The 18485-nt window shown below is 36.6% G+C and overlaps 1 protein-coding gene across 3 annotated transcripts in view; it reads right to left on the bottom strand.

Annotated features, from left to right (window-relative positions):
* The window catches only part of LOC124721086 (C2 domain-containing protein 5), a 230532-nt gene that overhangs the window by 101246 nt on the left and 110801 nt on the right, over positions 1 to 18485 (bottom strand). For all 3 annotated transcript variants that reach the window (XM_047245898.1, XM_047245897.1, XM_047245899.1), the window contains 3 exons: positions 6337 to 6553; positions 6120 to 6251; positions 1102 to 3491 (listed from right to left, as the gene is read on the bottom strand). In XM_047245898.1, coding sequence (XP_047101854.1) covers positions 1102 to 3491; positions 6120 to 6251; positions 6337 to 6553 — 2739 coding nt within the window. The remainder of the gene's footprint in view (positions 1 to 1101; positions 3492 to 6119; positions 6252 to 6336; positions 6554 to 18485) is intronic.

The raw sequence follows: 18485 nt of genomic DNA, 5'->3' as shown, positions 1-18485 counted from the left end.
GAAAATTAACAGGTACTGTACCTATAAAATCCTTAACACTTTGAAGACCAACCACTTAGAAGAACGTAAGGCCTTGAAAATCAGCCTTTTATGCCAAATAATGGCAAATATGTAATTGGCAAATATGTAATTGATATATCTTCAAGAATAACACATACTACAATAAGACAAAGTTTCTAGATTTATTTTTCATATTTACTTTAGTTCTTTGACAGACCACAAATTTTAAAATAATGATGACAGAAAGTATAATTATATTTTAAAAGAAGCATGAGGTGAGTTACTAAGCAACACGAGTAAACACTGGCTAACAAAAAGTTTTGGGTTGGTTCACCTACTCACAGTCAGGCATATGAGTGCAAGTTTAAAAATCCCAGTAAAGACAGAGACATTGACAGGGGCACAATTGGAAGGTGAATGCACTACACTTGATAGAAATATTGGTTTAGTTGGATAATGATGAAGTTGGAGTTATTAGTTGGATGCTTCTGAATTGTCTCAACCATCATTACAGTTGTTTAAATGTAAGATTTAACTCTTTTCTACAGATTACTCACAGCATATAACATGAATGCAGCTACTGTTGCCTACTGCAGAAATTTTACAGTGTGTAGATCCATAGTATTGCCCATTTTAGATCTTAAGCAATAGGTATTTTTGCCCCCTTCCAATGCTAATTTCTCTTTATGCTAATATTCTGTATTAAGTGGTTTACATTTCACATTCATTTTCTACCAATCTTGAACTACGAAAGCTCAAGCTGTACAGGAAAAGTATGTTTTAGGTGACAACTGTCATTTATTCTAAGAGAGAAACATTAATTTCTCCATCTTGATTAATATTATATTTAGAAAGTAATACAGAGGGCACAACCTTTGATACAAATACAAAAATAACTTGGTAAGATGACTGAATTCCTCATTTAAATGAATAAATAAAGTGTCATTTCTGTGAAAGAACATATCGTAAAAGAAACCTTATAATATGCTCTCTCTTATTGTCTACAATTCTGACATACCAAAAATAAAAATGCTCATTTCATTTATAACACAACTACAATTTATCCACAATGAATCCACTTCAGACAAAACACAAACTTACCTTTAGGTGTAATGCTGAGGTCTGAATCAGATGATCTCCTACATATGCCACTAGGTCCAGCAGGTATCTTTGCTGGGGATGGAGAAATCTTGTTGCCAGATGGTAACGAGAGTGGCACTTCAACTGTTCTCTCGACTTGTGCTGCATCGTCGGCCGCAACATGCCTGCTGATAGGGACCAAGCAGGGACCATGCTTGATGACGTGGTGTTTCAAGTCCTCAAGAGGACTTCCAACAAAGTTAGTACCATGCGTAACAGAGAGAGAGCAAACAGAGGAAGCGCTCCTAGTTTTGTGTACAGGAGATATATTATAGAGCAAATCAATGTCAGGATCATCAGCAGCAGCTACAACAGGTACTGATACAGTTTTTTCCAACCTATTGCTTGCTAGCAGAGTACTACGGCGATTCTCTAACGCATCAGGACTTAAATTAAAATAATGTGGTTTGTGTGAGAAATAAGAATCAATCATTTGCGAGCAGTGCTTTACAGGTGCAGTGCAAACAGCTGGCACACATAGCCTATTTGCAGCAAACAAGCAGTCAGCATGTTTGGTTGAATGAAGTAAAGATGTATTTCCAATATAGCAGTGAAAAGAAACAATGTCTGGTACTGATCTGGTCTTAATATTCATGTGATATCTTACAGAAGTTTTCCTTGTGACAGGCCACGAATTTCTCCTATTCCTGATGTATACACAGTTTTCACTGCAATGTTTTTCTAACATAGTTTCTTTTAGAGACGTATCAGTAACAGCAACAAGTGGAATATTTCGCACAGAATGTTTATCTGAATGAAGTGGCAAACGGTTTGTGTGATCTGTGACAACCATCACTGTCCTGTATTTTTTGCAAGGTGCTGCAGTCAATTCGCAGGCACAATCTGACGTTTTTTCCATAGAGCTAGCTGGATCATTCACATCCTTGACAGCAAGAAATGCTCTTTTATCAATGGAAATTTCAAAATTACTCATAGCTGGCTGTGGAGCATAATAGTATTTCTGTCTGTGTTCATCAGATTCCTTTATTTTCCTCAAGCAATCAGTACCACTATTAACATCACTCCTTGTGGTACCATTGTTTCCTGTAGCTAACTTTGGCTTGCATGTATCTCCAGTATATGCTGTATTATTTTTATAATCCTCTTTATTGTCTTCCTGTAAAATGACTCTCACACTTGCATTGCCATGCAGTACTGAAGCAGCTTCACCAGAAAACTCAAAAGTAGACTCATTGTTGCACACAAATATTCCTACTTCCTGTTCAATATCAGTGTCAGCATTAGGTCTGGCAACATTTATTTGAAAGTTTTTCATTTGAAATAAGGAAGTGGTAACTGGAATTTTTTCTTCATCTTTGTAAGAAAACTCAGATACGTCATCATCTGTACTTGATGAAGCTGATGAGGATGATGATGAAAGGTCTCGGATGTTTGACATAAGATGTCCATCAACATACTGTAATTCTGGTCCATCATCAGGCCTCGGCAGTCGCAAATAAGAACTTGCACTTATTAAAGTCAGGTCACTATCATTTGCCGTATCATTAATGCTTTCATCCACATTTCTGTCACATGTTGGGTACGTCACAGATGAGCCAGAGCCTTCTGTAACTTCTGTCACACTATCAAGTTGATGGAATGAGCTTTCTAATGTGGAATGCACAGGTGTTTCTCCAGTTGCATAATATGGTAATAAGTTGGAAACATTCACAGCTGTCTGCTTTGCTTCTACATTACTAATACTTGACAGTCTATTTGGAAAAACAGAATATTTGTGTAATTTAAAATGAAACTGCCGTTTACTACTATACACATCATGATGTAGCTTTCCCTTTAAAGCAGATAATGTACTTTTCCACTTCACATTATGAAAAAATGGCAAAAGCTTTACAGCTCTGATAAATCTGTTATTGCTTGTCGTTTGTTCTTTGTGTGGGATTTGCATTTTATTTATTAACTGCTTCATACTGTCACCACAATGACCAACAGAAAGACTCTGTGTAGACTTTCGAAACATATTTAAGCCTTGTGAGACATCACTATTATCTGTTTTGTCATAGGTGTAGGACAGATGGCGTGAATACTGTGGCCTCTTCCTGCTACACAAAATTCTACTGTTTTCTGTCTTGTAATCTGTAGATAAGTATGAAGGTATGACTTTTACATGGAATTTTGGCTCGTTCATTCTTAATTCAAACCTTCTTAAAAATTCTATGCTAGTCTTTGGGTAAACAGTTCGTCTTCCTGTATTTCGATACTTCCTATGTGACCCTAAGGAACAGGCACCTAAACCTGATTCTGGTCTGAGCAAATGTAGACTTGATATCAGGTTTCTACTGCCCTCTACTGCTACACTACTACCTATGGCATTAGGCTTGGAAGAAAACATGCTGCAAATTGGAAAATAGGAAAGGGATGAAAGAGAGAAAAAAGAGAAAAAAGAAAACATGTTTCAGTTTATATAAATAAATAAGTTCTATATGAACTTCATAAAAGTAGGAATGTTACACACATGCAGACAGAAACTTCTATCTGATAAGATAAAATGGTAACTTATAAATGCTCATGAGTATCATGTAAAAAACCTAAATAATTTCACAATAAAGAAAACAGGGAGCTTTCTAGCAAACTGCATCATTTAAATCTGAGATATAATGAATATTAAAAAATTTGCTTGATGGGAAGTATTTTGTTTTCAGAAAACATGTAAAGTAATAAATTCTATAGGAAAATTTCCTATTAAGGTCAAATTTCCTTTAATTTAAATATTTTTTCCCATACAGGTCTATTCTGTATTTACAAAGAAAATGATAATCTCCAGGTGGGGGACTTTTCTCTTTTTCTTTCCTTTCCTTTCCAACTTATTTTAAGTGCTGCACATATGAAAGTGAAGTAATCTTTGACATAAGTTTACTGAACTCATTGTCAATAATCTCTAGTCCTTTATGCTTGAACAACATGACAGACTTTACACAACAGTATTTTTTCCTTCTTCTGTCAGTTCTGTTGATGATTATAACTTTTAAGTATGACCATCTGAAAGGTAATAAGTAAGCTCAAAATGATTAGACGATTAAAGCTACTGATTATATCCTGGACTAAACAAGTACAATAAAATTGATTAATGTTGTAAATCACATGCACCAGATGGGAAAATGAAACACAAATCTGAAGACTGCAATTCTAGTGCCTTGTATCTAACGAATTAAATACTGGAAACAGTTACAAATGTTCAGAATTCATGATGGACAAGAAAAATGTTTAATGTAAAATACTTTTTACAGTAGCTTCAGTTTGTATCCACCAGTCATTAAATGAAACAAAAATCTCTGCAACTGAAATGGTCTGCAGCAACAACCATTGTTAAGTTCAGCATCTACAGAAAAGAAAAAATGAAAACAATAGAATGTTCACAATTATTTTGCAGTGGCGCACTGGTAATCTGTCTACTAATATTGAGAATAAGCTCAGTTCAAAGCCATGAAGTTGCTTATTCTGAAACACAACGGGCTGAGTGGTCTTTTCATAAGGCATATCTAATTCCCGAGGTAATTCTTGGTCTTTAAAACCCTCACTGCTGACTTGATATGAAACTGTAAAATGAAAAAGGGGGCTGATTACTTCAATACAAGTTTGTAAATGCTATTACATTTTAAGAATCCCCAGTAATAATTATCTTCCTTGTAACCAATTATAAAGGAGTGGGAATGTTGACACCACAAAGGTAAACACAAATGTTCTTTCAAAAACTCTAAACATTCTCTCTGACTGGCATATGATACTGATTAAATGCACAAACTTTCTAGTAACACAACAAAGACTGAAGAACACTGTAGATATTATTATGCATAGCAACATTTGAACATACAAAATGTGAAAAGTTCAAATAATTTTTATTTTGTAATATAATTTTTTGACTTTGAAAACCCAGAACTTACATGGCATGCTTACTCATGCTTTTTTTGCATTCTGTGAAGTATCTTGTTGATACAACCACTACCTGCTATGAAACAGTGATCTAGTTTCAATAATGCATGATCAAGTGAATAACAATTAAATAGAATTTTGTTGTAAGATTAAATAAACTGTGCCTTGAGATAGGATGCACTAATCATTGCCAGGTATTTTATAACTCTGTGGGGACTCTTTTAAGGCTGAGAAACTGTTCATTTTCGTCTGAGGCAGGTAGTGTATTAACAATCATGAATCTGTACTGTAGTAAGATATGTCAAATTCAACAATGTGTGTCAGATTAAGAAATTACTTAAGGCAGTGGAGTTGTGAATATAATACATCACTTTAATGCCTCTCCAATATATTTTTTCAGTCTACTCTAAACTTTACTCAGTTCAGTCACTGTTTTTTTCCCCTAATGTTTAGTTCTGGCAGGCAACACAGATAAATTAACAAGCACCTCAAAAAGAAATAAGCAATGCAGCATCTTGAGCAGGAGGAAAATCAAAAATAACATTTGCACATTGCTAACACAACCAAGTCCTCACTCACCTGATGGACAGAATTGGAATGAAATTTCAGAGAAAACAGATGAATTGTGACTTCTCTCTGTCAAGCTTCCTGTCTATGTGAAGGTTCTTTGCAATAAAAAGGAAAATTGACAGAAACAATGCAGTAAGCTGTATGTCATGTTATGCTCCTCCAAACACAGTTGGTCTTACTTCTCTTCTTGAAAATTGATTTCTACAATAAATTCCTAATAGGAAGAAATCTGTGAAGTCCAAGCCGTACCATTTGTATCACTATTCTCTATTTCAAGTTACAAACAGTCTATTGCTTTATCATGTTTCATAAACCCAATTAGATACCACAATGTTTTTGGTTAGCCCACAGCAAAATGCAGCAAACATGTTAAAAGAGAGATACTTAAAAGAGCAAAAATGGGGGAAAAAATCAGTACATGTACCACATGCTTTCACTCAAAAATCATCAATTCTAGGTAGAAGTCATGCATAAAAATATAATAGCACTCAGAACATTCACTTTTAGCAAACACAACTTACTCATCTGTGACTGCTGGTTCCAAGGTTGTAGAAGGCTGAAGAACATCATTAATTCTAGTAAGAGTTACAGCAGTTCCTATTCCTCTTACCACTATACCAGATTCACCCTCCAAGTCAAAGCATTGATGATACCTAGCAGGATCGAAAAAGCCTTAAAGTGTTTGCTCATTAGTACAGGTAAATTCACAAATTTTACTTTTACAGAAACAAAACTAACCCTATCACTGCATTGCCTCCTAAATCAAGTGCTTTTAGGCCAATTTTCCGCTGTACTTCACCTGATAGCTTAAAGAATAAGGTCTGTCGAGCTTCATTTGATGCACGAGGAGTTCGTATCTTGTCTATCCACTGATATTCTGGATCATCATTGACTACAAGCTCCTCAACAAAACCATGTATTACTTGAGCATGGTACCCATGAGGTATGACAGGAGCTGCAACAAAATAGTGGGCAGGCAAAGTTAATTTGCAAACAAAATGTCAACATTACATAGAGCAGTGCTTATACAGAAAGTAAGTGAAGGAAATTATTGTAAACAGGGTTCATTGGTACACTGTTTTACAAAATGATTAACTTTTTTCAATCTATGGCAATATTTTTACCCATGTTTGCATTTTTCACAAGGAAAACTGGTAATAGTAAGCATTACAATGGTGATCAGAAAATGTTTCAAGTCAACTTAGACCGTCCGAAATTTTTAACTTATGTTATATAACATTTATTTTTACAATTATTTAGTATTGCTGCTTGTTTATTTTATAGAACTAAATAAAGCCGGCAATCTTTTACTACTTATCATACAAAATCACAGTTTTGTGTGGTATTTTAACTAGTGCACATACACGGACTGTTAGAGAACTGAATTTCACATTCTGAAAAATGATACTATTATCTCTGTTGCAAGTAAATTACCATTTAAAACTAAATTCCATGGTTTAAATGTGCACATAAAAGTTCCACTTGATAGGTACAAAAAGGAAGTCTGCAAAATTGACATTCATTGCTGGGATTTGTTAGGATCTAAATTTTTCTTATCACTATTAAGAATACATTTGATTTTAAAACAGTTTAAGTACTTTATTGGTGAAACAGACAGTCCCATCACAACTCCCCTTAAGTTCTTCCTCTGAATGATGCTCTTGTTCGGTATCAGAACTGAGATCACTGGCCACTGTCAAATCAATGCATTTTTTGCCTATTTCTTGATCCATACCACTGACACCTTCCTACATCCGTGACAGATAATCCATGTAACTGAGAGAAGTTAAAACTGACATATGCCTACTAACATATTTTGTACTATATGTCACTGTACAGAAGAAAACAGGTACATAGTTCATGAGGCATGGTCTGGAAGACCCTACCACCTGTCAATAATACATGTCAACAACAAACAAAGAAAGCAATAATGCAACTGACAACAAAACATTGTAGGGTTGGCAATTTAAGGAGAGTACAGGGCCTATAGAAGCATTCCATCACAACTGATGGAGAGCGAGTTGAAAAATTTTTGTGGGTTCTGAGAGCCCACACCTTGTGAGTTAAGGTATATGGAAGGCTGGGAAGCAGTAAACAACTTGTGTTAAGACGACTGCATAGACTCCAAACCTCAAAAAGCGATGATGAAAAATGATCTCAACATGTGACAGGTGTACACCATTCTGTTGTTGACAGATGAGCCAAAGGGTAATCAAGAGACAATTATGATTTAACTTTTGGAATGTGTTGAAAGTGAACCTGATTTTTGAGGCAATGTTATCACCAGGGATGAAACATGACCTTTGAGTACATTCCAAACACAAAGTGTCTGAGTATTGAATTGCACATCCTGACATCCATAAACAAAAGAAGGCAAGAATGAGCATCATAAAAGTTAGTTATATGTGGTGACTTCAATATAAATTGTATAAGTGATTGTGCAAGGAAAAGGATGCTGGTAGACCTCCTTAATTCATATAATCTTATGCAAACCGTATTCTTTCCAACGAGAGTGCAAGGGAACTGTAGAACAACCATAGACAATATTTTTGTTCATTCGTCATTACTAGAAGGGCATTCTGTTAGCAAAATGGTGAATGGCCTTTCAGATCATGATGCATAAATTTTAAGTCCAAAAGATTTTTGTGCTGCAACACATGTTAAATATAGTTACCAACATTTTAGGAAAGCTGATCCAGTTGCTGTAGAGACTTTTGTAAACCTTATCAAGGAACAAGAGTGGCAAGATGTTTATAGTGCTGATACAGTAGACGATAAATATAATGCTTTCCTCAAGACTTTTCTCGTGCTGTTTGAAAGTTGCTTTCCGTTAGAACGTTCAAAACAGGGTACTAGCACAAACAGGCAGCCTGGGTGGCTGACTAAAGGTATAAGAATATCTTGTAGAACAAAGTGGCAATTATATCAAAACGTTAGAAACAGTCACAATCTAAATGCAATAGCCCATTACAAACAGTATTGTAAGGTGCTTAAAAAAGTTATTAGGAAGGCAAAAAGTATGTGGTATGCAGATAGAATAGCTAAGTCTCAGGATAAAATTAAAACCATATGGTCAGTCGCAAGGGAAGTGGCTGGTCTGCAGAGACAGGTCGAGGATATAGAATCAGTGCATAGTGGGAATGTCCGTGTTACTGATAAGTCGCATATATGTACAGTATTTAATAATCACTTTCTGAATATAGCAGGTGAACTAAATAGAAACCTAGTCCCAACAGGGAATCATATAGCGCTCCTAGAAAAAAGTGTTCCGGGACTGTTACCTGAAATGCTCCTCCATGAAACTGACAAGAGGGAGATTGAGTTAATAATTAAATCACTAAAGACCAAGAACTCTCATGGATATGACGGGGTATCTAGCAGAATACTGAAGTATTGTTCCATGTATGATAGCCCAGTACTTAGCCATATCTGTAACTTTTCCTTTAGGAGTGGTCGGTTTCCTGACCGATTAAAGTACTCGGTAGTGAAGCCACTTTATAAAAAGGGAGACAGGGATAATGTTGATAATTATAGACCTATTTCTATGCCATCGGTGTTTGCTAAAGTTATCGAGAGAGTTGTATATACAAGGTTACTGCAGCATTTAAATTCACATAATCTGCTGTCAAATGTACAGTTTGGTTTTAGAAATGGCTTAACAACTTAACACTGATTCTCTTTTCTCTGCGAGGTTTTGGACAGATTAAATAAAAGGTTGCGAACGTTAGGTGTTTTCTTTGATTTAATGAAGGCTTTTGACCACAAAATATTACTGCAGAAGTTGGAACATTATGGAGTAAGGGGAGTAGTTTACAATTGGTTCGCCTCTTACTTTAAGAACAGAAAGCAGAAGGTAATACTCCGCAATATTGAGAGTGGTAATGATGTTCAGTCCCAATGGGGCACTGTTAAATGGGGCGTTCCCCAAGGATCGGTGCTGGGGCCACTGCTGTTTCTTATTTATATAAATGATATGCCTTCTAGTATTACAGGTGATTCAAAAATATTTCTGTTTGCTGTTGACACCAGCTTGGTAGTGAAGGATCTTGTGCGTAATATTGAAACATTATCAAATAATGTAGTTCATGAAATAAGTTCGTGGCTTGTGGAAAATAATTTGATGCTAAATCACAGTAAGACTCAGTTTTTACATTTTCTAACTCACAATTCAACAAGAACTGATATTTTAATCAGACAGAATGGGCATGTTATAAGCGAGACAGAACAGTTCAAGTTCCTAGGCGTACAGATAGATAGTGAGCTGTTGTGGAAAGCCCATGTTCAGGATCTTGTTCAGAAACTAAATGCCGCTTTATTTACCATTAGAACAGTATCTGAAAAAAGTGACATTTCAACACGAAAAGTAGTCTACTTCGCATATTTTCACACGCTTATGTCATATGGTATTATTTTTTGGGGTAATTCTTCTGATTCAAAAAGGGTATTTTTGGCTCAAAAACGGGCTGTTCGAGCTATGTGTGGTGTAAGTTCGAAAACCTCTTGTCGACCCCTATTCAATAGTCTGGGAATTTCGACATTGCCCTCACAGTACATATTTTCTTTAATGTCGTTTGTTGTTAGCAATATTAGCTTATTTCCAAGAGTTCGCAGCTTTCACTCAGTTAATACTAGGCAGAAATCAAATCTGCATGTGGAATGCACTTCCTTGACCCTTGTGCAGAAAGGAGTGCAGTATTCTGCTGCATCCATTTTCAATAAGCTACCACAAGAACTCAAAAATCTTAGCAGTAACCCAAACGCTTTTAAGTCTAAACTGAAGAGTTTCCTCATGGCTCCCTCCTTCTACTCTGTCGAGGAGCTCCTGGAAGAGCTAAAAAATTAAGCAAATTCCAGTGTTACATTGTTGATTTTCTTTATTTAAACTAACAACGTGTCGCCTGAATATGTTTCTTATATTTCATTTTATCTGTTTCTACAATCTACAACTGAATATGTTTCTTATATTTCATTTTATCTGTTTCTACAATCGTGTTGTAATTTCATGTATTGACTCGTTCCATGACCATGGAGTCTTCTCCTTAATGTGGTCCCACGGAAAAATTAAAAAAGTGAAAACAATGCTGGCTGTCTTTTTTTATGTTAAGGGTGTGGTCCACAGGGAGCTGGCATCTCTAGGTCAGACCATCAACAATGCCTAATACATGGATGTTCACTGAAGTTTGAGAAAAAGGGTCTTTCAGATGCAAAAGGTGATTGCTACTACATGGGTGCTCCATCATGACAATGCCACACCATTCTGTGTGTCTGTGAGTCCTGTTGAAGCATAGTTTGTTAATGCTTCCTCAGCCCACTCACAGTCCCAACAATTTCTTTTTGATGGTGTGCACCACGACTGTATTATTGTCAATATATTTTGGATAATGGCAGTATCAATCATAAATATTGAAATCCTTTATTTTACAGATCAATTTCAGTCACTGCATGACCATCTTCAGTGCAAACTATTTGAACCTTGTAGGCCAATATCAAATAGCACAACAATTCTATGAGGCGTAACATGTACTGTGATTATTACTTCCAACTTTTCTTGCATACAATAATTTTTAAATTTAAAGAAGAGCCTACCTAACTATGTTGGATTGGCAACTGATAAGGTTACAAGATAGGCTCTTCTGTAATTTAAAAATTATTGTCTGCAGTAAAAGTTAAGAGGAGGAGGAGGAAATTAGTGTTTAACGTCCCGTCGACAACGAGGTCATTAGAGACGGAGCACAAGCTTGCATTAGGGAAGGATAGGGAAGGAAATCGCCCGAGCCCTTTCAAAGGAACCATCCTGGCATTTGCCTGAAGTGATGTAGGGAAATCACGGAAAACCTAAATCAGGATGGCCGGACGTGGAATTGAACCATTGTCCTCCCGAATAAAAGTTAAGATATCTGTTGGAAGTAATCATCACAGTACATGTTACACCTCATCAAAAATGTTGTGCTATTATAATATGGGCCTACGAGGTTCAAATAATTTGCACTCAAGATGATCACTCAGTGACAGAAAGAAATCTGTAAAATAAAGGATTTCAATATCCAAAATATATTAGGCTAACTTCTTTTTGTTTCTGAAGATAAAGCCTGCCCTAAAAGGACACTGCTTTGACAGCACTAAATGACCCAAACCACCCTGCCGATAAGGTTCCTGTCGAGGTCTTCCAGGGCGTGTACTATGCCTGGGAAAAATTGGTAGAAAAAGTGTGTAGATGCATGAGGTAAGTACTTTGAAGATTTCTAAACATTTGTAGCTGTACTCAATATTATTTTTTATGGCAACACTAGTATTACTTTATGAACATACCAGGTATATCCATCAGTTACAAGAAAGCTTCTTACAGAGCTACCTACAGTAAGATCAAGTGAGACCATTCTGAAATTGTGGATTTCTTATTACCTGAGAACATTTCATCATTCACTCAAAACTATCCCTAAACACTACAGGTGAGAGTGAAACTAAATAACTACTGGTGGAGACATTATTCTTCTCTTCATTTAGGAAGAGTATCACGATTGTCTCACTACGAAAGGTAAGACTTTTCCTTATCACGAAATTTTGTTAAAAAGTTTGAAAAGAATCTTTTTAATAGCTGCATTCAATTGAGATTAGGTGCCACACTGTTCAGCATCTCATCCTGGAGCAATATCTTTAGCCATGCCCAATGTAAGTGCTGTTATGTACTCCTTAATTGTCTACATCTACATCTACATCCATACTCCGCAAGCCACCCGACGGTGTGTTGGAAGTCTCTTTTGCATCATCCTTCCTGTGTAGGACTTTGGGACGTTTGATGCCAGTAGAAGTTAAATTACGAAAATATTCTATCATTACCAGGTCTATTCCAAGCAGCGAAGTTAAAAGCTCTCACTTACTACATATAGTTGTGACGGGCGCTAGTGCACATATCCCAGAAATCCTATTGATCAACTATCACACTCTTGTGGCTGTGCTAAAAAATCATTGTCACCTCTTATCATTTCCACGACCCATTGGCAGAAACGCATGCATATTTGCATATCTTTTGGCGTTAATGCCTGTGTCAGTGTGATATGATTCACATGACATTTATGAGCCTTCAAAATCCTCAAAACTGTTGATTTCGGTATTCCAGTTTGTCTCTGAATCACACGACTACTCATTTTGGGATCCAGTTGAACACAGGTGAGAATGGTAATGGTGCGAGCGTCGTTTTCATTGTATTCGCGATGACGAGGTGGACGGTGCATGTATCCATTTTGAGCTTGTTGAGTGCAATTTCGAATAATGTTTTTGCTTGGATTGTCATCTGTTTGGGAAATGATCCGCATACAATTGCGCATCTGCAGCGTATTGTTATGGCATTCACCTAAAATTAACATCATATCAACAATCTCTGTAGGAGGGTAGTGAGCCATGTTTCGCTAAAGAATAATTTACTTTCGTCAGTTGATGTTTACAGTTCACAATCTGAAAGTGAAGTAACGTCTGATCACATTGCACCAACCTTTATACTGAGCCATAGTTCACAGTTTGGCCATGGTAGCGCCACAGTTGGGTGAGTAATACAATTGTGAAGCATTCCCTAATGAGATTTTAATACCATTCCGCCTCCCTTCATCAAAAACTGTGGTGGGTACGACACGTTTTGTAAAAAAAAAAAAATAGCGTAATTTGGCATAATGAAAGAACTGGTGCACATTTTGCATCAATTTGATGCGTCCTTCTCAGATCATTCTAAATAAATCAGAGTTCTTCCACAATTTTAATTTTTCTCAATTTCAGTGCCATCTGTCAATGGTTTAAAAAAACGTTTCAGGCAAAACTTGATTACTTTTTTATGGAGGATCTGAATCTGCAATAAAAAAATGGGGGTTTCCATTTAAGATTTAAAAGTTTCCCCCCACCCCACTCAAGGGGGCAGGGGCTGGAGGTCATGTTTAGTATCATTTGATGTCCCCCTTTGAGCTTACGAACTTGTCTTACCCATCATTTTTACCCTATGTATAGTTTTCGAGATAATCTCATCCGAAACTTCAGATTGACCACCCTGTAGAAACAATAAGGAGTTCTTCCATAACTGATTTAACTGCTTGTAACTAAATGGTGACAGAAATGGGACTGAAGTGATAAATACAGTTGACACATGCACAAAGTCACATTGCCATCTGCTGTCAGAAAACCAAGGGTACTGTCTTGTCAAGCAGTTAGTCAATTTCATGTTGCATGGTTCATTTATATGATAAATTGTAATGATGTGGAATGAGTGATTTTACATTCACATCACAAATTAATTTGTGAATATGGATACATGCAGAACTCTTATACTTGAAAAAATGCAGATGTCACTTAGTAATTCCTACCCACCACCTTTTACACATTACAAAAATAGAAATTCTTCTCAGAATACGAGTTGTCAAAGGAGAAACTTTTTCAGTTTATTTTCAAATTTTACTTTTCTATCAGACATTTTATATCGCCAGGTAAGTGATCAAACAGTTTGGTTGGAGCATTGCGTACCCCATTTTGCAGTTAATGTGGAGTAATGAACATCATTTTTCTTCTTGTATTGTAATTATGTTCACCTTTGTTCCTTTTGAACTGCAGTGGATTATTACAACAAACTTCATGAGGAAATAAATATACTGTAAGCAATAACCAAAATTTCCTTAAAAGAGTTGTCTACAAGATGATTGTGGATATGCACCACATATTATTCTTACAGCGTGTTTTTGAACATTGAAGATGTTTCTTTCTTACTCCAGAACATTATTCAATATAACATTACTGAATGAAAATATGTCAACTCACTGATTTGTCTATTCCCAAGATTTTCAATGGTTCTAAATGCAAATGAGGCTGAATTAAATTGTTTTAGGAGTTCCAAAATGTACTTTTTCCAGTTTATTTCACATATGGACACCTAAAAATTTTTAAGTTTCCACCCCATTTATTATTTCTTCACCATATGTTGCACTTAGCTTGTGTAGTACCTCTATATGCATAGAACTGAATATGTTGTGTCTTTCTAAAATTGAGAGTGAGGCCATTTGAAGAAAACCAGTCAATGATACTTTTAAAAACAAAAAAACTAATTATGTTTGTTAGTTGTATATTTGTCTAAGGGAGTGGTTGAAGAATTATGAGCAATGTGGGTATGACATGGGAAATCTGTTTGCAGACTATGTTTTGAGGGAAATGCTTGTCTGTGAAGTACGATTTTCAGCATTCTGGCAAGTGACTGATTGTCACTGCAGATGCATGGGTGGTCAATCTGTATGGGGGAGACTTTTTAGAATCAAAGCGGAAGCAGCTGTGAGATAGCATCCTCCCCTCCACTCCCCTCCCCTCCCCTCCCCTCCCCTCCCCTCCCCTCCCCTACCCCCCCCCCTTACCCAGTATCATCCCAGACCAGAAATAATTAATCACATTCTTAACCTGGGTATAGAATACCTTTCATAATGTCTTGCAATAGGCAACATTATTCTGATAATCCTTCTCAACTCTTCTAATGAGGTATTCTGCTGCCTACCCAATCTGTGAAACATCTGGGGCCATTCTAAAGCCACACTAACTCCTAACCCCTTGTTGTCACATGGGTCTTATCCTCGTGAAAGGCACAGGGTAAAGTCCTATTCCATAAACCCACCTACCACATCCTATTCAAGTCATGTTACTGGCATATCCTAACCTATAAGAGACAGGGTCACTTGTGACACTGTCAACCCCATATACCATCTCTACTATAGTTTCCACACCACCACACCAACTTTTATATGGGCATTGCCACCACCAAGTGTCCACCCAAATGAATTGCTACCACCAAACTATTAGTGTACAATGCTTGGGCATCTATAAATTGTGGAAAATGTCGACAATAAATGCCTGGGCAAATGCCCAAAATCCATAAATGCCCAGGCATTTATGCATTTTAAAGATTAATTGATACGTGGCACTTATAAAAAAAATTTAAGCTGATGTTTTGTATTGGGGAAGCTGTTTTGCAACGCTGCTTCTGTAGTGGTTGGGTAGCCAAGTTGAAAAAGCTGCTTGAAAGTTACGGAAGAGCTATTAGATGATATAAACTGGACTGTAAACATAACTTTTTACATCTTTAATGACGTCAATTCTTGAGGTACTACATAATAATAAAAAAAGAAAACAAAACTCAAGTTTAAAAGTAATTTTTGGAATAAAATATAGTTTGCATTAAGTAGGTAGCCTGTACAAAGTATTTTTGCTTATACTATACTACTACAAAAAAATTAGAGCAAAAAATGTTTATTCATATTGATTTTAATTAGAGGTGTTTCATGTGCTGGTTCCGATTCCATAATTCCAAAAGTCACCGATTCTCTAGGAATTGACCAGTAACGGAACTGAACAATTCCAGCATCTTGGGCATCGATTCTTTGTTATTAAATGTTTGTTATGTTATTCTTCCCATTTTATCTTCACAGTAATGCAGAAGTAGTTAACAAAAGGAGTAGAATAGAAAACTATAGTCTGTCTCAAATGTCACTACACCTGACGATAAAGTATCTTTTTCTCCCCTCACTAAAAACAGTTTAACATTTAAGAATACATTTATTATGAAGAAACACATGCGAGCTGTTGAATTCGTTCAGTAATAATTTTGCTATCAGTAATCCAATAATAATTCTTCAATAATATCAGAGATCTGACATGGAAATGATAAGCAGCTGTCAGCAACACGTGCCCTTCCTTGGTACAGCGAGTTGGAATACAAGTTTTAAAAAAAACACCATGCTTTTTTTTCTTCTTTCCTTTCATTCATAATAATAAAGGCAATGAATGACATACATATGTTTCAATGTAAACATTTACTAACTTTTAATATCAGGAGAATTGTTCCATCTCTTATCTTAATTGGTACATTATACACTTCAGCAGTAAAAACTTCAAAAAGTACTTTTTTATAAATGCCCACATTTTGGGCATTGAAAACTGCTTTGGTTAAATGCCCATTTATCAATGTCCTACCCACTGGGCATTTGCCCAACCCACATTACTACACTAAACTGATGCCAAGAACAAATCTGGCCACCCTGTGACAGAACTTACTTGACTTCAATGACTACTTCATATTCTGTGTCATTTACATGCTCCCTCTGTAATATCAGCTTCTCTGAATTGCATACATGGAATTTGTCCTTAGAACACATTCTTTGGTCCCACAATCTTCCTGGCTTCAACCGCTGCTAGCCCCCATACAAAACCCACCTCTAGCCTTATCATCATCTCTTGCACTTCACTCCAATTAATTTACACACACACTTTTCTCTATATGGTCTTTCTCTTCCTGGGTTCTATCCTCCCCCCCCCCCTCCCCACCTAACTTACTTCTCCACTCTACTGCGTGCCTCATGCAATTTCTCCTTCCTGCTGTAGGGTGAGCTCAGCAATACTACATTCCTATCCCACTATTTTGTGTGTGTGTGTGTGTGTGTGTGTGTGTGTGTGTGTGTGTGTTGTGCGTGTGCGCTTCAGCTCCAAAAGTGGACACTGTCCAAAAACTGAGCAGCTTATTCACTTTGTTTACATGCATTTCAACTGCTCAGCTATATGGTGAGTGTGAAACTTGAGTTTTTCTCAGCATATAAACTGTTCGCATAACTTACAGGAATTTAGCCAGATGACATCTTCTATAAACACCGTTATTTCGATAGGTGCATAGTCTGTCATTTACAAGGCATAAATAAAACATGAAAATATTGTGCACACACGCGCACACACACATTAGCACTACCACACAACAGGTTATCGATAGTGAATATCATTAACCAGCAGGAGAGGTAGTCACTCTGTTGTTTGACCAGGAAGAGAGCACGATTCCACTCACAGCTTAAGTGTAAGCCTAGTTCTCTATTTATAAGATCACTTGCTAAATTAATCTCAATTTCTTAATGACACTATCCCAACAGCTCGTATTGCATGTCAGAATCTTGGTGTTATTATATTCCATAGGTGACTGTTTCTGAGGTGATATCCTGCAATATCAGATTTGCTTGACTGTTATAAGCATGTGTGTCGCTTATGCTCAATACTCGGTCCTCCATGTTCCTTATGGTCTGACCATTATATGACAAGCCACAACTGCAAGGAATACAATAGGCACTTGCCATATGCAGACCAAGATTATCCTTTATGGAGCCCAAGTTGACCCCAACATGATCTTATACAGTGGTCGAAGAACACATTTTACATCATATTTCCATAGAATATGTCCTGCTGAAAATGCTTCCTGTGTAAGGGAAAAAGTCTGTAGACTTAGGTTTCACCTTGTTATTACCAACAATCACCCTTTTCAAAGTTGGTTGATAGTGCAATATGTGTCTAATCTGTCTTTCACTATAACCATTCTGATAAAAGGTGACTTCAAGATGGGTTAACTCAGCTGACAAACTTGCTGCATCTGAGATGACGTGGGCCCAATAAACCAAGGTATGAAGTACACCTTCATGCTGAGCTGGATGGTGTCAACTATCACCCTGTAGATACAAATCAATGTGTGTTAGTTTCCTGTAAACAGCATCTCCCAATGTACGATCAACTTTATTCCTGACCAAAACATCAGGGAAGGGCAGGCTACCCTGCTATTCCACCTTCATCATAAAGTGAATATACAGGTTCATTGAATTTAGATGTTTCAAAAAGCTGTTTAAATCCACACTTCTTTGAGGCCAAACAACAAAAATATCATCCATATATCTGAAAAACCATGCAGGTTCCAATGCTGCCAACTCCAGAGCACATTCCTCGTAATCTTCCACGAACAATTTGGCAGTCATATGTGACAATGGGCTCCCCATCACAACTCCATCTGTCTATTTATAGCACTGGTTATTGAAAAAAAAGTAAGTGGACATCAACACATGTTGAAA

This window comes from Schistocerca piceifrons, chromosome X (genome assembly GCF_021461385.2).
Source record: "Schistocerca piceifrons isolate TAMUIC-IGC-003096 chromosome X, iqSchPice1.1, whole genome shotgun sequence".
Lineage (NCBI taxonomy): Eukaryota > Metazoa > Arthropoda > Insecta > Orthoptera > Acrididae > Schistocerca > Schistocerca piceifrons.
Note: the sequence above shows the minus strand (reverse complement) of the source record. Positions and strands in the feature narration are given on the sequence as shown.